This window comes from Parasteatoda tepidariorum, chromosome 8, assembly GCF_982258835.1.
Source record: "Parasteatoda tepidariorum strain Cologne lab strain chromosome 8, Ptep-v5.0, whole genome shotgun sequence".
NCBI lineage: Eukaryota > Metazoa > Arthropoda > Arachnida > Araneae > Theridiidae > Parasteatoda > Parasteatoda tepidariorum.
The window spans coordinates 64,648,027-64,673,089 of NC_141762.1; the positions used below are offsets into that span (position 1 = coordinate 64,648,027).

General features: G+C 27.4%; 1 protein-coding gene across 5 annotated transcripts; it reads left to right on the top strand.

Annotated features, from left to right (window-relative positions):
- The first annotated feature begins 146 nt into the window (after positions 1-146).
- Positions 147-18,574, top strand: LOC107436150 (uncharacterized). 5 transcript variants are annotated; one of them, XM_043040325.3, is made up of 9 exons: positions 147-253; positions 887-951; positions 3,338-4,020; positions 5,823-5,930; positions 7,204-7,439; positions 9,197-9,319; positions 12,034-12,246; positions 13,596-13,664; positions 15,256-18,574. In XM_043040325.3, exons 2-9 carry the CDS (start codon positions 935-937, stop codon positions 15,355-15,357), a joined length of 1,551 nt encoding a protein of 516 aa, XP_042896259.2. In that variant the 5' UTR covers positions 147-253; positions 887-934; the 3' UTR covers positions 15,358-18,574. The 5 variants fall into 5 exon arrangements, with proteins under 5 accessions (XP_042896259.2, XP_042896258.2, XP_042896257.2 ...); XM_043040324.3 differs by having other exon boundaries at positions 153-386; XM_043040323.3 differs by having other exon boundaries at positions 153-341.
- Positions 18,575-25,063: the final 6,489 nt, after the last annotated feature.

A 25,063-nucleotide genomic window follows, 5' to 3' on the forward strand; every position in this document is an offset into this window, starting at 1 on the left:
CAATAGACACTCCGTTAAATTTAAGAGGCAAGTGAAAGTTAAAGTACTTTTTTTAATATTAATATAATAACTTATTGCCAGATACAAAATTTTTGAGTAACTTAATTTTAATTAAGGACCTAAGTAGCCGGTCTAAAGTTACGTCATCCTTTTGAATGTTTAAAAAAAAAATAAAAAAATACGGATTGGCTAAAAATTGTTCACAGCTGACTCCAGACTTGGCACTTAAGCATACATTCAGGCAAAAGAAAATGTTAATTCTTCCTCTTGCGAGTTGATTTAGTTATGTTGAATTTATTCAGCTGATTAAAATTTGTGTAGGGTTATTATAAACATGTTGGGTAACTGATGCATTCAACTTTCTAATTGGCTTGTCTTTTTATTACGTAATATTTATTTTTGTTTTCATTTGTGTAGAGAAATTAAGCTTATCTGTCAAAAGAACTGGCAGATAAAATGTAGTTATCAGTTTACAATGTCTAATTATATCTGAAAAGTTTGCTATGGTATTTGTTAAGTTTATTTATTTTCTTTCATAAGAAATCGGAACTTTTTCTTCGGATATGATCGTGTTTTATCTAATCAAGTTAATTGTTTCTGTTTTCAAAATTTCGAGTACAATGCAAGCCCTTTAAATATAAATTTTAAAATCTTAGTTAAATATATTTAATATTTGAGTAATGGAATCATTTTGTTATGATAAGCCCCACAAGTACCTAAGGGTGAATAAAAAGATTTTATTGATGTTGTTAAATAGACAAAGGTTTTGGTGCATCATATCACGCTGGAAAAAACTTTGTTTATTTCTAATAGTAAAATTTTTATTTTCAAATGTATTTCTTTGTTCTGTATTAATGTCTGTTCTTTTTCTCTTTCTGAACTGTAGGCAAGTACAATTTTTGATGATGAATCAGTTGAATCTCATCCTATAGAAATGGCTCAAAGAGCTCCGTAAGTTTTCTTCTAAATAAATTATTTGGGTACTCAGTTATCCTGGAACTAGTGTATAAAATAAAGACTTCTGCGAACTTTTTAGATATGTTTTTTACTATTTTATTTTATTTATTTTTTTAACATTGAACAAAGTATGCATTTACAAAAAATTGAATTAAAAGAGAAAGAAAGGAATTTTAAAAAAATAGTTGAATTTTTTTTATGCCTACAGGGGCCTGTCCAGGCCGAATTTACTACCGTTTAGCGGTACCCTCACAAATTTAACTTTAGGAAAAACGGTAGTTTCACAAAATCAACTTTAGGAAAAACTGTAGTTTCACAAAATTAACTTTAGGAAAAACAGTAGTTTCACAAAATTCTTTTTCCTGAAATTTTATTTTTGTATTTCTTAAGAAACAATAAATCCAAATTTTTGTGTTGATTTTTTAATAAAATTTTTAATTTTTCACAAATTATATCTAAATTTTCACAAAATAGGTACCTATCAGAAAAACCATTCTTTTATGTGCCATTTCAATTATGTACCTTTATTAATATTAAGTAATAATGGTATATAATTTAATATCCTGTCAACCAGTACTGTCTCTCCTTACGCCTGCAAAAGAGAAATAAAGCATTTCACTTCTTAAAATCAGTTTTTTTAAATGGATGTTTATAGATTCTCAAGTATAATTTAAATACTTAATATCATACTAATAAAAAAATTCCATCTTTAATTTGAATATTTTATTTTAATATTAAAATGTGCATTAGTTATTTCATATTAAGAAATAATTCTTTATATATATTAATACATGCACATTAGTTTAACTCTGCATAAAATTTTTTTACTTTTCATTCGCTTTTAGAGGTATTGGATAATTATTTACATAATATAAACTTTTATTTCTCTAATTACTTTCACTTCTATATTAAATAAATATCTACAATATTTACAGTGTCGCATTTTTCTTCTATTCTTAAATTATATAAATTTACATTTGGATATACATGATAAACTCTTTTAATATATAGTTAGCATGAATTGGAGTGTCTTTAAAAATGTACTATAAATTGCTAAATTTTACGAAAAGTGTTATTATTATTTTTGTACACACCTGTAATGAAATTATATAATTATTTCCATAATTGGTATCTTGATTTCAAATTATTCGAACATGCAAAAGTGCAGCAAGAAGGTATCTAAATTTCATAGTATTTGTTACTCGATTTAAATATTAAATCAAAAGTAGATACATAAATAAACTGGATAACATTAGTAGCGTGCTAGACGTATTCAAGCAAATCTGTAAAATATAGGCGTCTTATCCATATTACTGGCATCATCCAATCAAAGGTGACAGGGAGAAGAGTTTCGCTACTACAGCTAGTTATTTATGGCTTTAGTTTTAGCATGCATCAACTGTATATAACCTAGGACTCTAGTTTTGTTGGTATGGTTAGGTGTATAAAATATTATTTCCTCTCTAAAATAAGTCTTGTTATATTCCTTTCTCTTTTTCTTTGATTATACAAAAAAAGAGAAACATGAATTTTGTAATGCTGTTTAAATGTTTAGGTTTATGCATTAGTTTTTTTTTTTTCTAAGTTGTATTCCTTATTTTAGAAAGGACCATAAATGTTAGGTACACATAAAAGATGTTAAAACTAATTTTTAGAAAAACAATTACATTTAAAGAAATAAACTATGTATTGTAACAAGCAAATTTCTATTTGCCTTTTTTATCTAATATAAATCAGATGTAGCATGTAATTTTTAAATCTCCTTCCCATGGAAATAGCAAAATTGAGTTACATATATATTTTTTATCTATTAAATCATGTCAAAACATCCGTTTGAAATATTGTAATTTCCTTTGGTACCACACTTAATTAGCTTCTTAAAAATGTAATTCATATTAAAAATACCATGCAAAATTTTAAATTTATTTGAAATTCATTAAAATAAGTAATTTAAAGATAGTTTTTTCTTTTCTGTGTAATTTTGAAGAAATGAACCTGAAAGGATTTTTGTAAAGTTTGTCTCAAATGAAATACTTAGGCTTTCAAATTAGGATGCAAACTCATATTCACAACGTCTGAGGCATTTTAACATTTTGTTAAAGCTTCATTTGCAATTTTAGTTTCTTGATATAAAATTTTTAAAATCAGGATACATTTTGACATAACAGAGTCATGCTTTTACTTCAAATCCACGAGTTTATGCTTCTTTCATCATTTTCTATAATTTGATTTACTGTTAATGATTTATTTAATGCATAAGTTAAACTTCAGATTTTTAATAGAATCTAATAATCTTAAATGCAATCTCAATATTATTACAAAATATTACCATTGCAACTTATAAATATGAGTTCCTTCATAAAATATATTTAATTTTTAGGAGAGTTAGATCGACCTCTGTGACTTCCCGTTTCTATGATACAGAAATATTAGATCAAAATGTGCAAACCTTCATTGACACAGCTTCTAGTATGGAGCAAAAAAATATCATTGCAAGCATCAAGCAGTCAAGGCATCTACCACTTTGGGCATGGCATGTCATTGCTAAGTGTCATGGTATCCCCCTAGAAAGAAAATCTAAGCCTATCTTAGGGACAATTTTACATGGTTTGACATTTGCTGGAGCTCTCACTTTTGCCATTTCATATACTTGGTATGTTGCTTATGACATAATTTCACCAAATACTCCACGAGATATACCTGGTGGATCAGTGAGTGTTCTGCTGGTTTATTTTTGGTGCGGATTTGGGTTTTATTGCAAGGATTTAAGCAGTCGCCTTTTTCTGCATTCAAGATTTATCAAAGATGTACGCCTGCATTCTCGAACTGTATTTAAAATGAATGGTGCTCTTGTTATTTTTATTATAGGCATATTTTTTACTGCTGCCAACATTGTTGAATGTTTAGGTTGGTTTGCTGGTGAAGACTGTCAAAAAATTTCTCTCGAACCTTTAGTGTGTCATATCATGAGTGCCTCCAGCATTGTGTTTTCAGTGTTTACATTAGTGTGGCATTGCTTAGTGTCCTTTATATTCATGTCCGTGTGCCGTACTCATACCATTGGTAAGTTTTTGTTTTTAATGTGATACATTTCTTTTATTTTGTGTTTTTTATGTATTTTAAATCTATTTTTTGAAGTTCAAATCATACTAAAATTAAGCTTGAAAAGACTCCTGCGCATTTCATATGGGTATTGAGACCCAATCAATCTGGTTGAAATTTTGACTTGTTCTAATTTTATTTTATATCCGTCACTGAACAGTCGGCCCAATTTTTTGGGTTTACGGATACTAAAGTTCAACTCTGTAATCTTGTAATTTTGAACCCATCTAGAAGACAAGGGAACTCCTGAGACAAGTATAGGGAGAAAATTAGAAGACTTTTTGTTAGAACTAATCTACACTTGCATTACACAAAGAGGAAAACCACGTAAACCTCCCATTGTTAACTGGACAGCAAGGGACTCTATCCCATGATTCATCTACCACTGAGGATATTTTACGTCAGCACTGTGCAAACCGGATGCAGAATTCGTATCGACCAGCGAATGATGAGATTCGAACCCGGTTCACTTTATTGGAAGGCAAACTCACTATTCTCTGAGCCATCACATGTCTCCTGTTCAAATTGAATTGTGAAAAATGTGTGAATCTTTTACCAGTTTGCTACTAAAAATAAATTTGAAATTTTATTTCTTTGTTGCAGTACGGATAAGAATTGGTTCCTTTTTGCTTTCTCCATTATCTAGATTTATCTACATGTGCTTAAGTTTTTTTTTCACTCCATTTGACCAATGCAATTTAAATGGTTCATGCCGCTAAAGTGAACTATTTCCCTGAACTATTGCAGGATTGAACAATCTTGGAAACTTGTTGAAATTTGTGTTTTACCGTTGTATATTGTTGTTGGCATTGGCATATTAATATGAAATGTATAGAATTTAATTTAGCCTCACGAGGAAAGCAATAAAGATTTTATATTAAACAAAGTATTTATTATGAGGGTTACATAGTTGTGAAATGTTAAAATGTTTTTTCTGCAACTTGCAAAATAAAAAATTTTTATGCATTCATTTTTTTTTTTAATTAATTTTTTACTTTAAAGTCAAATGATTTAATTTTTCAATTCTAATAAGTTTTAACTCCTCATTTGTAAACAATGAAATTATAAATATTTATACAGTACAGAACCTGTTATCCGGAAATCAGAAAACCAAAAAACCGGAACGAAATTCGATAAATTTTCCCGCGTTTTTAAAAAAAAAAAAATTTTTCTCCTAAAAAGATTTTAGGATTTTTCTTTCTTTTTTGAAAGATGTTCACCTTACCATCATTTTGGAAATAATCATTCGTACATTACTTCATCGTTTCTTCTTTTTAAGATTATTTCCAAAAAAAAATCTCTTTTTAGTTGGGTTTAACAATAAAAAAACGGCTTTTTGTAGCGATTCAGAAAACCGGAAAAATCATTTATCCGGAATAGTGATGGTCCCGATCGTTCCGGATAATCGGTTCCCTACTTACTTACTATTACTTTATGAAATACACTTTTTATGCATCAAAATCTCAATTTTTTTTTAGAGCATTGCTTTAAGATAGGTTTATTACGTGATAGGTAGAAATAAATAAGATTTTTGATTGGGTTAAAATTTATATCTAAACATAAAGATTATTGTCATTGTTCTAAGATTCATATATTAACTAACAGCTTGATTATAACTACCAATTAATATTATGGTGTGAAAAGGTGAATATTATTATGTAAGAACAAATTAAATATATTTATCATGAAAACAATTTGTATGATTTACATAGGATGGTCTTTTTAGATTGACTAGCAATTATTTTGCACTCTTCATTTTGCAGGATTAAGAAGGTTTATTAAAGAAATTGAATATGATGCTTCAGTAATTGAACACCATTTGTCGTTTTCTCACAGATTCCCGTCAATGAATCAAGAAGATATTTGGCAAGGTAAAAACAATATGTATTTTTTAAAAGAAGCATAACTCTTGCCAATATTTATTATTTACTCTAGCTATCCAGAAAAGTTTTAAAGCATGAAGCTTATAAATTTAAAATGCAGAGAAATTAAAATATTTATTTATTTATTATTTTCTACATTTTTGAACCAAAAAAAACTTGAACGTTTTCTTCTAGATAAAGATTATTTAATGTTTAGTGAGAAGTAATTTTTAATAAATTAAATAAGTATAGTTTTTATATGTATAATAACAGAAACAAAAAGGATAAAAGAAAAGAGAGATTAACGAAGAAAATTATGAAAAATAATAGGTTTCATTTACTGTGTATAAGCAGCAAGTACATAAAACTCATAAAATAAGCTAAAAATATAGAAAATACAGTGAAAAATGTATAAAAAATTTTTAAATGAGAAGAAAAAAATTATTAAAAGTTAAAAATATTAAACTTCTAAAAATTTTCACAAATTTAAAATTTAAGAAAATTTTAAATTTAAAAAAATAATAATAAGGAAAAAATATATAATCTTGTCTTCAGCTCACACGATTATATCCAAAAATATAGTGCTTTCTAATATTGTATTAATGCAGCCAGTATTAATACTGTGTATAAGCAGCAAGTACATAAAACTCATAAAATAAGCTAAAAATATAGAAAATACAGTGAAAAATGTATAAAAAAATTTTAAATGAGAAGAAAAAAATTATTAAAAGTTAAAAATATTAAACTTCTAAAAATTTTCACAAATTTAAAATTTAAGAAAATTTTAAATTTAAAAAAATAATAATAAGGAAAAAATATATAATCTTGTCTTCAGCTCACACGATTATATCCAAAAATATAGTGCTTTCTAATATTGTATTAATGCAGCCGAAGCAAAATATATCAATACAATAGTGTGAGGAGTGCCAACAAATTGAGAAAAAAATAGAACTTATTAGGCAAAAAATGTAAATAAAACATTGTAAAATGGAACAATGAAGCAAAATAATATAAAATAAAAAAATCAAGGAAATACAGAATGAAATTTATAATATAATATATAAAGCGAGTAGTGAATTCGAATGTACTTGCGCTTAAGGCATTTTTCAAAAATGATATAAAATATTTTCATGACAAGTTTTCTCTATATTTTTAATTTGTGTATATATATGTGTGTGTGTACATATATTAGTATAAAATGTAAGGAAAAGAAAAATGTGCTGTGTGTTTGATGTTTGCACTTGAACTAGGAATTATTTATTTTTATTTTTTTGTGTCGTAGAATCATTATGGATTGCAGAGGATGAGAACGATGAAGAATATGTAGCTTATATACCCACGTCAAAAAGAACAGCAGGTCTTACAGCAGACCAAAACTTAGTACCTAGAACAGCCACTTCAAATAATCAACATCTAAATCAGTCTGAAGAAATTAATGTGATATTCTCTCCAATAACTCAGGGAATTCAAAATGAAGTTTACTTAAATGCTCAGCATAATGATATTAATTTACAAGAAGTATGTATAGTTTAAAGTGTTTTTATGTCTAATTTTTTCTCTTTTTGTCATAACCGTACATAGTTTCAAATGGCAAATATTGTTTTTCTTTTTTATATATGTATGTGAGCAGTCGGGAAACTTGGTGCAATAACATAGTAAATCCAGGTTCTCAAATTATTCGAGAGTGAAAACTTAAAATCTATATAAATTTGCATCGATTTTCTCCATCACTATTTAGAAAAGAACTGAGTTATATTCATTCCCAGATTTTGTATTAACCAATGCAGCTATATTGCAACAGTCGGAAATGCAATATAATTCGAAAAAAAAAAACTTGCATTTGCTATTAGTTTTTTAATACCACCATTTGTCCAATGTGCAAATTAATTATTAAAAGAAAAGCATTTTAAGTGTGTATTTATGCCCTAAATTTTACAATACTAATTGTGAACCCATACAAATTGGTTTTATTCACATTTATAAAAGCCTTAAGCTGTCTAACAAATAATAATTTTTAGTGGGCTCTGCCCACTGTTCGGTGATGCTTCACAAAGAAAGTGATGCAAGATAGTGATGCAATCTTACATGGTTTGCTTTGCATTCTTGTAGTTACTAAACACCAATAAAAAACACTATTTAAGTTATGGTTTTTGTACAAATCATTGTTTAAGATTTTTGTACCTTAAAAGGGTATATTCAAGATTTTAACAAATCTAATAATGGTGACCAAATATCAAGTAAATTATCAATCTTATTTTAGCTTTAATTTTTATGCATGTTTTTTAAAATCTCAACTAAGACATTAATTCATTATCTAAATATTCCTGATATACGATTAGATGATTAACTGAAAAATACCTTGTATATTACCTGATTTAGTACTTGATATTATTCATTTTAATAAAAGATATACAGCTAGAAGCAATTTGATTACTGTTAATATTGCAAATTATTTTTTTTATAAAAATGTGTGTATAAATGCTTTTTATTCTGATCATACCAAACATTTCTAATGTTAACCTACTGGCTGTATGATGAAGAAGAATTCAATTAAAGTCAATTTTTTAAAATTTTATTTGTATTACTTATGTTTTTTTTATTGTAATATTTATATGAGTTTTGTTATCCTAACATTATTAAGCCTTCATTGTCCAAATAAATATTGAACTTTTGCTTGAGAGAACTCATAGAACTAATTTCAAATTTAGTTTGAAACATTAGGAAAAGGTAGTTCCTCAAAATTTATTCTTTTAATTTTAAAAAATATATTCAATATAAATGAAAATTTTCTATCAAGACAGCTTTATTGCATTGCTTGAACATGTTACTATTTTTTTCTGGGAAAGGAAAAAAAAGACACCTGTATAATCGAGAAAACTATATAATACATGAAACTAAGCATGTAGTAATAAAATGAAGTCATACAAAGGAAGACATGAAAAAAATCTTTCATCTTTGGCTAAAAGGTGGTCAAGTAATTCCTATTCTCCCAGTAAATATTGTAGTAATACATAAAAATGTGTAAAGCAACACATTAATTAAAAAATACAACAATATGCTAGATGTGTAAGAAAATAACATAATTATAAATATTTTTTGGACCATGAAATACTGTAATCAACCAACTAGGCATTATTAATCTATTTCCTATGAGTTTTTTTAAATTTTTTTTTTATCTTTTATATTAATATCTTACTAAGAAAGTATATATTTTGTTTTTTAATGCATATTTTTTGTATACAAAAAAAAAGATAACATTGCCATTTTAATTTTAGGATCAGGATTATGCTTCTAATTCTAAAAGAGTGGATAAGAGAAGTGATTCATCAATGCAAGTTGCAGCTGTTCCACATGCCATGACAAGTGATTTACTTATGCATCATTTTTGGAAATTAAATGTAATTTTTCATTTAGATTATTAATTAGTCTTGTCACTTGGTGTCTCTGTTTCTGCTTATTATTGCTCACCTGCTCTCAAAATTGATTTCTTGTTCAATTTATTTCAAATCACTTCATAGTTTGAGCTTTTTGCGATTTTGGCCTTGGTTTTGTTTAATGCCTCAGCTTTTATGCTTTATATGGTTGAACTCTGATTTAACATTACCCGTGAAAAATAATTTCTCGTTTTACTGTCTTTTCAGCTTGTCCCTCTTTCATTTTCTATATCATTAATGCACAAAAATACCTCTGTATTTATAACATCTTCTAATACTCTTCCCTGAAATATCAATGTTCTGAGTCTGCTCAGGAAAAAGTTTCTGAAGCCAGTGTTGGTAATGTTTTTAGGAAAGGTAATTTTATCTGAGTTTGACACAGGAGAGTACTGTCAGCATTTCAAAGCGGAATGCCAAACCTGATACCGACTATATGGAATATTCATAATCTAATAAATGTCTGTCAACTTGTGAATCAGACCCAGCTTTAATAGTTGAAATCATCAAATCTAGTAGTGAGGAAGATGACTGTAAATCATCATATCCATCTCCATCATTTAATGAATGCCTTGAAATTCTTGGAAAATACATTATGTACTTTTAAGACAAAAAAAAAGGTTAACAGGATTTCTTTCATTAAAATAATGTGTGTTTTTCTTCGTAACTAAATAAATTACATTCAAGTTTTAGATTGTATTAGCTATTTCACAAAATATACTTCTGTTTGCAGGCATTTAGATCTGAGTTTTCATGGTAATTTTCCTGTACCCGATATAGTGACATCCTGTAATTTACCCAGTTTTTGCCCAGTTAGTCGAGTATCACTAAATCGACATTCTACTGTACTTTATTTTATTTCTATTAGAAGCTGTGTTCCTTTGCTTACTAACCCTCACCAATTTATAAAAAAAGTATGTTTTTTACTTAATGACAGTGAACATTTCATTGCACTTCAAAAGAAATTCATGAAAAGGAAAAAAGTATGAAAAATATGTTTCATTCTCTTTTTGCTTATTGTTTTGTAAATGTGTTGTTTTATAAATGATTATTTTGTTACTGATATGTGATGATTTTTCTAACCTGCTATTTATTTAAGTACAGCTTAGGTTTAAAATGAAATGAGAAATTAGAAATGTTTTGAATATGTATGATTGTATCTAATTAAGTTAACTTATCATTTTGTAAAATCAATCAAAAATTACTTTTAAACTAAATAAGATACATGACAACAAAATAAGGAAAATGTAGTATGGTCTGCATATTATATGTTTCAATGTTAATGGTAATTTTTTATGTGTTTGATAGATTTATAGAATGTGATTAAAATAGTTAATCATTTGTATGAAGTGTTAGCACATTTTTAACAATCAGAATTATAATTGGTTCTAAGCGTGTAGATATTTAATTTTGTAAAATAAATTTTGTAAATATAAGTATATGTTTTGTCACAACATACTTTTTCTTGCAAAATTTCATAACTAAATAGCTGTTTCTGGAATAAAAAGAAGAGTTTTAGTATTCCTGTAATTCAGAAAGGAGCTAAATTTTTTTATCTTCTATATATTATGACTTATATGTATATTTGATTTTAAAAATATATCACCATTTCTGAAGGCTTTAGTAATGCTCATTTGAAAGATGTTGATAGTAAAAAAAATAAATTAAAAATTTGAGTTTATTAGAGGAAAATTTCGAGTATTCTGTCAATGAATTTCAATATAAGAGCTTTAAAAAATAATAAAATAAAATTTTAAAAAGTGAATTTTTTATGTATACTAAAAAATAAAATAATTTTATTAATAAATATATTAGATTTAAAATGGGAAATGTAGGATGACTTACTTTTGAAAGTGAGGCAGTTTGAGAAACAAAAAGATTTTATTGCAAAACTGATGTAACCTACATTTTTTATCTGAAGTTTGAAAATAATATTCTTCCCTTCTTGAAAAATGTATAGTTTTGAATATCTTTACTTAATTTTGTTTTTCTTCTTGTTTAATTTTTGTCTGTAAATTTCTATTAAGTTGGTAAGTGGTTGATAATTCTATTGGCAATCAATTACTTTGTACTTTTTAGGAAATGATTGCAACTTGTATAGTCATCATACGTAAAGCTCCAGCTAAAATTTAAGCATTCTAGTTACTCAGGAAGTGGTCAAAATTTTTATTGGTCATAAATATCTTTTGTTAAAAGTAATAATAAATGTTGCTTGTACCAATGGGGAAATATTTTAAATGTGCATTGTTATCAAATCCAGAACTTCAGTAAATATCTGAGTTGAAAAGTTATCTAAATTTGGATTCCATCCTAACCGACACAAACCTTGGTTAATAATAATCTAATAAGATGTGCAAGAAGCTTCAAAGTCTTGAAAAAAATCTGTCCTTTGCTTGAGAGATTCATAATATGTTTCTAATTTTAATTTCTTTGTATTTTCAAAATATCACTTAACATGTTTTTACTATGTGTTCTGTACATTACATATTTTTATATTATCCTAACTCAAAAATTCAACATATTTTCTTCTATTTACTGATGCAGATGGACATTTTGTTTCAAGATTAGATATGTTAACATTTTGAATGGTAGTGTCTGTTTTTTGATCTATACATTATATATCTTTAGTTACTTAATAATTAAATATCATAAAAATCTTGAATTTTTTTTCTTCTTTTTAGTGTAGATTGAGGTTTTCATCATATGCCCTTCAACGTTGGTATGCTAGTTTTGGTGCTCTTGTTCTCTTACGGTGTTCCACGTATCTTGTACATTGGCTAAGACATGCAGCTACAATATTTGATATGCTTCAGTTTATCCTTCCTCTTATTATATTAGTTGTATTATCGACTGCTATAGCAGAAGTTAATTTTGAAGGACAAAGAGTTTTGAGGGTTTGTAAAACTTTCTTCATTTTTTACTTTCCATAATTATGTTTAGTTCTAGTAAAAGAACCATTGTAAATGTGATAACTGTGGTTTCGTTTCTGTAGATTTGTTTAAAAAAAAAACTAAAATAAACTTAACCCTATATTTAAAAATCGAAAATCATTACATGTATAATGAATCTTAGGTCTGGTTACTCACTCATTACTGGTTTGAATAATACTGACTCCATTTAAGAGGGAGGTTATCCCCCAAAAGAAACAAGGTTTTAGCATGCTCTCTTATTTGAAATAAATTGTAAATTCTGATATTACAGCGCTTATTTGAGTCTCATTTTTTTACCAGTTATTAAAACGTTAGAAATAGCTTGCTAACTATTTATTCATGGTAAATTATTGTGCTAATTTTTTGAAAATTTCCTGAACATCTGAAAAATGTATTTATTTCTTTATTTTTATTAAAAAAGCATAATTATTCCATAAAAAAGGGACATTTTTATATAATTTTTGGACAATGAAAATATTATTGTAAGAAAAACAATTTACAAAACGAAATTTCATCATTAGTAATTTATTTATGTGATACGTTATTAATTTTAAGCTTAAAATATTCAATGAAAATATTTGAAAAATTAAATTTTTAAACTTTAAATAATATGCATTTAAAATGTGGAGTAGTTATGACTCTAAAAGCGGAATTATATTCAATATTCTGTAGCAAAACTTTTGATGATTAATAACATTCTGCAGATAACATCATTAATTATCTACTCTCACTTAGGAAAACTATCTTATTTTTTTAAAACTGCAAATAATTTTATTTTGCAAACTGAAATTTCAAGAAAGTAATCTTAATTAATTAAATAATATACTTTATATGTTGAAACTTAAATAAAAATTGCAAACAACATATAAACTTTTCATCGTAATTCAGGCTTAAGTTGTTCTGTTAGAACGTTGAAGTAAATAATTATGCTCCTAACATGAAATTCTTCTGCAGGGATCTCAATTCTGTGATGCATGCAGTTTTGAGCACTTACTGCTTTAGTGATTATAATTAGCTGATGTTTAGCAGAGACACCATGCTAGATGTGTTGGATTTTGTCAATTGTTTTATGTCAGTTATTATTGATAGTGTTTTTCATAAATTCTAGGAAAAATAATTTATGGAAAACTTTAAAAGAAGCAGCTTTGCTTCAGGTTAAAAACATTTTAGTATCATCAGGCATGAGATTTTACCTCAGATTGCAAATTTTCCTATTTTTTAACTTTTTTTTTTTTAAATATTTGCCTGTGTTTTTGTTATGTTTCCAATGATTCTAATGAAACCCAATCAATTTGCATTTTCTTTATTTTTAGAGTGTGTATCCAAAAGAAGAAAGAATCAGGCTTTTACAATACATGGCTTTAAATCCTCTTCAAATGTCTGTAAGTTTTTTCATTTTGTGTTTTTCATTTCCCTTCTCCTTATGTTAGGATTTAATTATAATATCACTATCAGAATCATATGATACATAGCTATATAATGTACATGATGATTTCAATACTTTGCAGCTATATTTTTTGTTGTTGCTAGAGTGCCTAGTTCGGAGAATTTTCGGGTGCTGAATTGTTACTAAGTTCCAGGATTCACTGAAGTAACAGGTTTTCTTGACAAATTTTTTGAATAATTAATTGGAAATGCTGCAATGATATGGTCTCGATTTTTTTCTTACAAAGAACATATCTGAAGTGTGATTGTTTCAGTATAATTTTAAGGCCATCGTATGAAAAATTTGAATTTTCCGAACTGAAACTCATATTATTTCGAATTTTCAGCGTTACCTTATATATTGGTATATAAGTTGATTTTTCATGCCCCCAAAATTGAATGAAAACAGGGGTCGACTTATACACCGGTCATAAATCTGGACTTTCATTGATTGTGAAATATTGATGTATTATAAGCAATGAAATAGATAACTCTGTATCAATTCACCCCTTTCAAAAATCAATTTTAATATATTATATGCAATTAATTTTGCATTTTTTCTCATTGTATTTTCTTTTCATATTAAGTTTTTTTTTTATACAATACTTAAAATTACATTCAGGAAAAAATTAAGAATAAAGAAAGTTAATATAATTTATTCATGAGCATTTCAAAAATATAACACAATGAAAACTTTTAAAACATACCATAAAGCTACAAATTTAAAGATCATCTGCATCGAATTTATTAACGGATATGGATTTATCATTCAGATTTCACCCTATAATGGATTATACAGTAGGGAACCGATTATCCGGAACGATTGGGACCATCGCTATTCCGGATAACTGATTTTTTCGGTTTTCTGAATCGCTACAAAAAGTCGTTTTTTTATTGTCAAACTCAAATATAAAAAAAATATTTGGAAATAATCTTAAAAAGAAGAAAAAACGATGAAGTAATACACTAATGATTATTTCCAAAATGATGGTAAGGTAAACATCTTTCAAAAAAGAAAGAAAAATCCTGAAATCTTATGAGGAAAAAAACATTTTTTTTAAAAAAATGGCGGAAAATTTATCGAATTTCGTTCCGGTTTTTTGGTTTTCTGATTTCCGGAGAACGGGCTCTGTACTGTACTACATCCTCATCTGTTGTACCCACTCAAAATATCATTTTTGCTTCATCCAAAGAATTTGAAATTCCACACTTAAAAAAAATATTTTATGTAGACACTTGAATCCACATTTTGCCATGCTTCTAGTGTCATTTGTCACATGCTGTCCGTAGGAATAATAATCTATATTTTCTTCTAGTTAAATTTTATATATAGATTTATACCAGTTAGTAAATTACAGTTTTCATAATAGAATTTTTTAAAATATTTCATACATTTTTTTTATAATACAAGAGTATTAAAATTAAACTATAGCTTTAATTAAAGTGTTTTGAAGTATAGATGATCAATTTGTGACTAAATTTATAAAAGAATGCATAAATTTTGCATTCCAAATCTACTGATGTTAAATTAATTATTTTTTCTTTCAGATTTACGGATTTGGGATGACTCACGGGACTATCGTCACTGTTGTATTTGCCATGCTAGTGGGTTTTGTTACAAAAATTATCATTACAGAAATGACTAAGTGATGCTCGTTTTGTATACAAATGGATGACTGCATTTTAAATGTTTGTAATTTGTCATTCCATGGCTATGTGATAAAAACATTTCTTGCAATTAATAATTTTGTTGAGCACCAAGGAATAATAGATTGAACTAGAAAATGTATTTATTTAATTTTATCTCTTTATTTAAGTGTTGTTTATTATTCATATATTTTTTCTATCAAAGATTTGATAAGTGAGTGAAAACTGTATGCTTTTGTTTGTTGTTGTAATGCTGTGAATGGAATATCATTATAAGAGCTCAATATAATTGAATCTCAATTTCAAAACTTTATGGGACCGTTTTAAACTAATGATAGTTTTAAATAGTTTAAAATAATGTTAGTTTTAAACTAATGATACTTTTTACCATTTATTTTTGTCATGATAACTGAATTTTAGAAATTAAAATTCTTTTTAACACCAACGAAACATATATATTATGTATCTATATGTATATAATCAGTGTAAAGTATTCATTTAACTTCCATTGTGCAAAGTTTTACTGTATTTAGAAGCTCAAAGATAAGATCATGTCAAAAAAATGCTTTACTTAACTACTACTATTTTTTATTATTATTATTCTGAATAATTATGAAAATGAGAACTTAGACGCGTAGAACATCAATGCAAATTGCATTTATTAAGCCTTAGATTTAAAAGTTCATGTGAATGCCAGGGTTGCAAAAAAGCTGGCTTGTTTTTATTAAAAAGTCATACTTTTATTTAAAATAGCTCACCTTTATTGGCTTTTTAATATTTTATTTTTCAAAATTAACGTATATGTATTTAAATTTAAATACAAACAGCATACATGTATTAACAAAATTAGCATATGTGTATTAATATTTCACACTATTACAGTTAAAAGTCCCTTATCCGGACTTCTGTTTACCAGAAACAACTATTTTCTGGGCAATTTTTAACAATTAAAGTAAACAAATATATTTTCTTTTAAAGGAAAATCTTTTTTACTCTTGTTTAAAAAAAGTGCTAGTAAAAATATTTTTTCTTATTTCTTGCTGCTTTATCGACAGCTAAACATTTATTCTACTTCAATAAGCACACTAAAAGAGTTGTTAAAAGGATACTGAACAGTATTAACATAAAACATCAATTCTCTTTCTTGTTTTGTATTATTTTTTTGTTAAATCAGAATAATTAACTTTTGGAATTTGAGGTTCCTTTTATAATGTTATTCTTATCTGATTATCTATGCTAAAAATTCTTGTCATTAAATGGAGGGAGGGAATCTGTGTTTATTTATGAAAGAGAAAGTTTAAATCATCGTTTACTCACTTTAATTTATTTATTCCTTTTTGTTTATGCATATTTTATTGCACTTAACAATCTTTATTTATTTGACATTTGTCCTATAATAAAATGTTTTATGAAATTGACATTAATTATCGTCTATTTGCTATTTTTATTGAATAACGCTTGTGTTGATATTTGTTTACCTTTAAGATCTAATGTCTGAGTCGCATCGATTTCGAATATGGGATTTTCCACTGTATTAATAATAGTTTTCTTTTTTAAGGTTGAGCATAGCGCTTAATTTAAGGTTAGCACTACACTTATTGAATCTGTTAAAGCATAGAAATATTAATTATATACATTATATTTTTGTTAATAAATTTTTAAACTTTCTGGTAGTTGTACAACTTTATGCATTAAATGGATTGTGCACTAAATCTTTTTTTAAAATTGTTGCCCAGTTTTTATCTCTTTTTATAATATTTCAAAGACATAATCAGATTTTATTTTTGAGAAGCTAAAAATTCTAAACTATATTATAGCTGGAACACATTTAAAGTTAATTTTATTAATGTTTTTAACAAACCTTCACCTTGAAATATTTCCTCATAAAAGCTTGAACATTAACAGATCAGAAATTTGAACAGATTGAAAAGCATAAGCAGAGCGAAATATCTTAGCATGTTTCTATTATGTTCATTTATTTGCATTTTAAAAATAGGGGCAGTCCTTTTTTTAAACTATGTACTGTATGCCATTTCACTGCAGTTTACAAGTTGCAGAGCCATCAACTACTTCTTCCATACTTGTTATGCTATTGTAGCATTACAACATTGACATTTTTTATTCTTTATAAAAAAAAATTTAAACAAAATTTTGTCTGTGATATTTGTCTAAACATGTTTGTTGAGATCTAATCATTTTCTAAAATAAATAAATTCTGTGTTCATTTGTTATATGTTTTTAGAGCTGGTCCTCTGAGTGTTAGTCCTGGCTATTTTCAAACTTTTAAATGCAAGTTTTCCTGCATCGAAAACCGGTTTCCTCTATTATTTAATGGGAGAGAAAAAAAATCTCAAAATTTCAAAACATTTAATGCAGTCTGATATATTTGTATATCTTTGCTTTTAAAAAAATGTTTTTGAATTTCATAGAATCTACAAAATTAGCGATATTTTCATATTACAATAAAATTTTAGATGATTTTTTTAGGCCATGGAAGTTAAGGCACCTCAATTTTGCGACCATCTTCATGATTATGGTAATGTGGTCAGCATTTTGAACAGCATTTCATTCCTAGACAAGCTTGTATACATTGATCTGAAGCTGGGTGAGCTTCAAACTGTCCTGAAGATTAAACCCTAGTCTTTTGCAAAGCTTAGTCCTTATTTCCTTTAATCACTTAGATAAAATGGTGATCCTTAGAAATCTTCTTTCTTACATAGCAAAAAACCTGTTTGCTATGTTATGATCTGTTTAACATTTTTATGAAAGAAAAAGCCATGGATCTTAGTACTTTTTTTTCCATTTGTTATTTAAAAAAGGTTTTTATTGTTTGACAAAATCTACCAAGGCAGCATTAATTAATTTTATAAACTGTTAATTATTTTTTAAAAAAAATGTGTAAAGATGGTTAGATTGATGTACATATAAACAAAGTATTATTTAATAATTAGTTTGTGAAGTTTTAAGATGTTTACTAAGCATATATTGGCTGTTAAAATGCAATAAACAAATTTATGAAAAAAATGTTCGAAATAAATTTTAAAATGAATAAAATATTTTTTTAAAAAATACTATGAATTCCATTTTTTACTTAATACATTTACAGTATTTCTGAGTAACTCTTTGCGCGTTTTTACCAAAGTGTACATTCTGTTACAATATTTTACAATTTTGACTGTAAAAAAATTGTTATGAATTTTAATAAATATTTTTAGCTACATGTTTGCTAATATTTTTTTTTGTTTAAATTTCTTTAAATGTTGTCATGCTTTGTTCAAGGTGTACTGTTATTGCTGCACTGAATGCATATTTTTAGAAACCTTCTCAAAAATGAAGTAAAATAAACTAGAGGTGGCAAATTAATAATTAACCAAGGAAAAAAGTAGTTTATGAAACTTGGAGAAATGTTGAAGATGAAAGCAAGATTTAACACACATCAAAATCTGTTTTACTGCCAGAAGAAATTGATGATACTGTATAGCCATTTTAAAAGAAAGCCATCAAAATTCGATCTGCAATCAAGTAGGTTTTGATGCTTTTAACTACACTTATTAACATTGGATCAACATTATTTTCTCTCTTAAATTCTCTCCTTAACCTGTATTATTTTTCCAATAGTATTTTTACAAGGATTCTATTAAATCTACATTAAAAGCGATAATTATGGAACATCTTGTACTTATTAGAAACTGAATTCTAAACACTTTTATATTAGGGATTACATGACCCTTTCACATTTCCACTAATTTTAAGACATTAAGACCTTTTTTTTCTTTTTGAAAAAAGAATTTTGTTTTGGTTAGGCAAAACGTTAACATATTTCTTAACCGAATTGCCTATTACCGAAATCGTTAATAGTATTAGCGATCTAATTGGGCTACAGGTGGATTAGAGCAGAACTCTCTATCTGTGGCAAAACTTCGCATGCTTTCTTCATTAGCGCGTGGAGAGTCATAGGTAAAGGAAGTACGTGAATTTCTCCCTCGATTTTTAAATCGATTAAAAAATCTTAAATTGGGAAACTATTTGGAACTGAAAACCAAATCAAAGATAGTTCTAAAGAAAACGTCGTGAAAATTTAAAAAAAATATTTTTGACAATTAAATACGAAAAATATTAAGAAAGAGGAAAATAGTGTAGTACATTCCTATACAACTGAGAAGAGGAGGAGAAAGAAAGGGGAAGGGTCAAGAGTTGCAATCGCGAATACACTAAATGTACAGAGAATTTTTTCGCCTTATGTCATATTTGCAACATCATCGATTTCTGCTACACCTGTGCAAACTACATAGAGTGACAAGGACAAAATAGAAAATTTAAAAACTTTTTATTAATATTTTTTAAGAAATATATATGTTTTTAGAAATTTGGGCACCTCTCCTTTGACTTGATATTAATATCAAAATTCTATATTCAACTAAAGGATCATAAAAAAGTTTTCACAGTATCCGCCAAATGACCTATTAATAATAATTAGAAAACAAAAATCAGCAATGCCTATAACAAAAATGGAAAATAGGATACATTAAATGTAGAATATACAGAATTTTATTACCCGCCTAATATCATATTTGCATCATCATCGATTTTAGCAATTCCTGTGTTAACTACATAGAGTGAAAGGGACAAAATAAAAATTTAAATATTTATAAGTATTTTTTAGGCTGTGTATATATTTTGAAAAATTTTGACATCCATCAATTGAATTCATATTGACATCAAAGTTTTCTTTTGATCCAAAAAAATATGAAAAAAATCATTAAAGTGTCCGCAAAAGGACTCCGACCTAATTTCAATTTACGACTAGCAATGTTCAACTTCGTAGCCTTGTAGTTTTGAACCCAATCCAGAAGACAAGGGAACTTCTGGATCGAGTATTAGGAGAAATTTGCCTCCGTGGAGAACTTATTGATGAAACTCACCAACATTTACATTGCATTGACAGGTAAATCACGAAAATCTCCCACGGTTAGTCTTACGGTAAGTATTAATAGTTCACCTTTATGAAATCTATTTCCGTAACAGCAGACAGTCCTAAATTCTGCAGCGACTGGAGTTATTTGGTTAGGCAGACAGCAATTTATTTTTATGTTTCTTTTTTTCTGTCCCCAAGATTTTGTTATACCCATTTTTAAACCAATGTATGTATGTACCTCAATGAAACTAAAACAAAAAATTGTATTTTGTAATAATTTTGCTTAATAAATTATTACATTTAAAAAAAAATCGTCTTTTATGAAGCACGTACTTTTTGTTGAGAGTCTTCCTTCATAATATGATTATTTTTTTAAATTTAGAAATCGTTTAAAACGTTTTCAAACTTAATTTTTTTAGCTGATTTATTTAAATCGTGGTCTATTAAGATTCTTTCTTTAGATTTTGCATTACCAATTATGATTAGTTGCTTCATATTCTAGTTGCAGTATCATGGTGAAGACTCTAGCGGCACGGAATTTTGGGAAACATAGAAAAATAATTCAAAAAAATTTCGTCATTTAGAAATTAGAGCTCGAAGACGCAAATAACTCTTTTTTTGTGTACTATCATTGTCATGTTATGTGTATATGCCCGCCCTCCGTGCTCATAAATATTTTTACTTAATAAATGAAAATTTATTATTTGAAACTATCCCGCATCTGGTACTGATTATTTTTATTATTACCCGGAAAATTTTTTGGAATTTCGTTATTTTTCTCGATTAGAATAGATTTCATTAAAATTTTTCCTCAGCTTAAATATGAACAAATAATGCTCAGAATTCAACTAATATTATTTCCCTTATTTATAACATGTTGAAATTTTCTCATTTTAAGCTTAATTTTATGAACCATCTTTTAATAGACTACTTTCAAGCATTTGTAGTGTTCACAAGTAGAAGTAATATTAGTTCTCAAATCATATTTAATTTATTAACGATTAACCTGTCGGTCTCGTAAAATTTCTATAATCAAATGTCTAGACATTATCTAGCAGACATTGGCCACGCCTGTTCACTGAATTATTTCCCCGCATTTATTAATCGTTTTAAGAAAATAGATAACAAAACAAGGAATCATTATAATTTGAGAAAATAGCAAACTATATAAAATGATTTATGTAGCCATTAATAATTAAATCCACCAACAGTCAGTGACATTCAGAGGGCGGAGGGGTGGGAAAAGGCCCGGGCCCAAGCATCCAGTTCACTATTAAGTACACTAAAACTTATATCTGTTATTAGATTACAAGTATTATTTTATTGGGATATTAAATTTTTTATTGGGTAGATACTTGGCCTAATCGAAACATTTTATGAAGATTATGAAATATTTTATGTTAGTATTAATAATAGATTTTTTAAATATTTTTTATCCTTTCAGGCACTAAAATATTAATATTTGAAACCTTTGTTATAGGAGGGTTAATTCATTGAAGATGAATAAAATAGATCGCAAATATCACGATATTTTTTGTCCTCATAGTAAAACCACGTAATTGTAGAAGGTAAGCGGGAAAGAGTATTTTCGACTTTCCATTTCTCCTTGTTATTTCAATGGAAGAAAATTGATGCTATAATTTCAAAGCCAAAAACCTCAAGAAATGGTGGTTTGTTGTTTTTGTAATCATTCAAGAATTTTTGGCTCTATTTGACAGGACTGTATGTCATTACGCTGATTATAAGCAGTCATTCTAGCTGAATGATATACATCTATAAAACTACCAAATCTAAGCAAAAATAATATCAAAAAGTACACCGTATTTTAACTCCAAAATAAACCACCTGTTACGACCCCTCACAAAAAAAGACAATACAATTTTAAGACAAGAAAAATATGATTCATGAATTTATAGAGTCATCTGGAAAGAAATTCACTAAGGTTATAAGTTCATGCAGAAAACTCTTATTTTGAACACGAGGTTACAAACGTACACATCTAATTCTCGATAAGGAAAAGAAATCGATATTTCACCTTCTTTTAAACCATGGATTAAGTTAAGGATAATCCAGATTAAAATGAATTGGTTCTGTTACTTTTTTTACAGTCATTAAGAATACAATTTGTTTCATATTTATTTAGCCGTAACATGGTGATTTGATTAATTTACTTGAAACTTTAGCTATAGGTTGATTCATTGTTAAAGGAAAAAAGCTTGTTTTGAAAGTGCAAAATCGTTCAAGTCCTGTTCTTGGAGTAATTTTTTTGGAATTATCTATTTGACGCAGAGTTTTAATTAAACATATTTTTCATACTTTTTTTCTTTATTTTGTATTAGTTTTGGTAATAATAAGTGTATAATATTATATTGATAGTTTACGGTTACGAAATACAGCATGAGACACCAGTGTCTGTTTTTGCTTTAACGGTAAAATCTTCCATACGCGATACAAACAATGATTTTTCAAATTGGCACTCATCTCATTTGCAATTATTTAGATGTAAGGAGACAGTTATTCATCATTGAAATTTCTTTAATTTACTAAATCAATTATTGATAAATTTTTGAATGTGAATGAAAAAAAATCACATTGCTTTTTTTGGATATTATATTTTAATAAAAATATAATTTTGATAATTTAAAAGACCTTTTTTAGTAACTATTAGACTGTTTTTCATAATTAAAAAATAATAAAATATATTTTTAGTTGTAAGAACGTCAAAAAATATAAAAGGAACACTGTTGTTCCATCTGCGTCAAAGGGTTAAAAAAAAACCTAGTTTCCGTTGCTATATTGGAAAGTACAAATGTATTAAATAACAATGTTCCTATGTTCTAATGAGGGATAAAATAACATTGTTTATGGAACAACAAACGATATTTCATATATCAGTCATTATAATAGAATGATCGGATTATTGGGGGACGTATTAAAGAGCGTAGACCTTTATAGATTTATTTAGTACTTTTTGTCATTTTTTAGACACCATAATATTATAATTTACGTACAATTACGCACAATACGTTCAAATATGTAAGTCAATAACGTACAATTTTAATTAAAATTTAAAATTATACGTTGGCGGGTTTGAAAATGTACGATTACTATTATTGGAAACGAAAATATATTCATTAGTAAATAGTTCAACAGATTTGCAGTATGCTCCGATTATTTTTAGAATTATTTTAATATTTATAGTTTACAGTTGTTACAAAAACAAAAGATGTATGGCTGATTAATTTCCCTCGAGGATAAATAAGCCTCGATTGAGTGGGACGTGATCAACGAAAAATAAACTATTCCCGAATTCAATGAATCGTTCCTTGCTCCTACATTCACGTTTTTCCTTCCCTGCAGCAGAAAAGCTTTGAATGAAATTCAGCTACATTCAAACTTTAACCCACCCACGCATTCTTGAAGAAACTGCTATAATAAGAAAGGGGGGGGGGAGGAAGAATGAAGCTATCGCGTACGATGCAAGTCCAGACAAAACAGCAACTGGGGATTAGAGTGCTTTTGAAAATAATGGATAATAGAGGACGGCTCGATAGCTATGCAAAAAATGTGGGAGCTGCTGTGAGAAAAATCCCTACGCTTAGGGAAAAATGCGCAATGTCCCTTTTGTTGAATGAGAGAGGAAATGGCGATGTTTGATGTTGCGAATTCAAACTTGGCGGATGAATGGTTCAGTTAGTTGGCATATTTCCAGGGGATTAAATTTTTGTATTTTTTTAAAAAAAATACTTAAATTTTGAATGGATTATTTTAGACGAGTAGAAGTTATTAAAAAAATAATTCCTTATAGAATTAATTAGATATAATAATGGAAGATATAATAAAGAATTATTTGGGCTTCAGATAGTATTCCTAGTATTGCCCTCAACTGGGCGCCAGAAGAAAAAGGTCGGAGAGGACACCCAAAACATTACGTGTATTTAAATCTAATAGAATAAATTATATTTTTTGTAAGATGTGATACGTTGATTTTTATTGCTTTTGAGTTGAGTTTTTCCCAAGAAGAAAAAATTAGGTTTTTATGTATTACGTTATATGAAGTTATGATACCTGAAGAATCTATTTCCGAGTTTTCAGATGAAAGTGGGTCAGTCATATTAGCTTTTAATGCAGCTGACCCAAGTTCGAACCCTGGATGCGACTGATTAATCCAAGTTCTTATCGACCATACAACAGAAATAAAATATTTCCAATAAGAGAAATTGGAAATATTTTATCCTATCGGTCGTTATAATTGGAATGGGAGAAATTCCAATGGGAGAATCGGGAGCTAGAGTCTCGGGCTAACTGTGAGTGGTTTTATAGTTTTCTTTAAAGCAACCATAGGCGCGTTTATCTGCGCATTTATTCTGAAACTGAATTGCATTTTCCAAAGCTTTTTCTCGAAAGAAAAGAAAAAAATCCACTGTTTAAGTACCTTACTCATAAAGCAAAGCTATAATTTCAAATTTTGTATACCATCTTGCAATTAAGAATTATCTCGGTCTTAGAACGAATAAATTACCTTAATATCGGTCTTAGAACGAATTATTTACCTTAATATCGGTCTCAGAACGAATTATTGACCTGAAATATTTTAAAGGTTTACTTCCTTAAAAATCGCCATTTTTTGGCAGAGATTTTTTTCGCTTAGATAAAAATTATAAAAATTAATGAATAACTCTCAATTTTTGCAAATTTTTATGAACCTTAGATCATATAGCGTTAAAGTGACTGTTAAAATATCAAAAAATTAAATTAAGAACACGAACGCTTTTCACTTTAACAAAACCTGTT

Bases quoted from the DNA above. Each gene is read 5' to 3' on its own strand.
- LOC107436150 (XM_043040321.3), top strand. From the start codon at position 681: ATGGAATCATTTTGTTATGATAAGCCCCACAAGTACCTAAGG. The intron at 4,021-5,822 runs GTAAGTTTTTGT...TTCATTTTGCAG, and splicing joins GTGCCGTACTCATACCATTG to GATTAAGAAGGTTTATTAAA. The intron at 9,320-12,033 runs GTAATTTTTCAT...TCTTCTTTTTAG, and splicing joins ATCATTTTTGGAAATTAAAT to TGTAGATTGAGGTTTTCATC.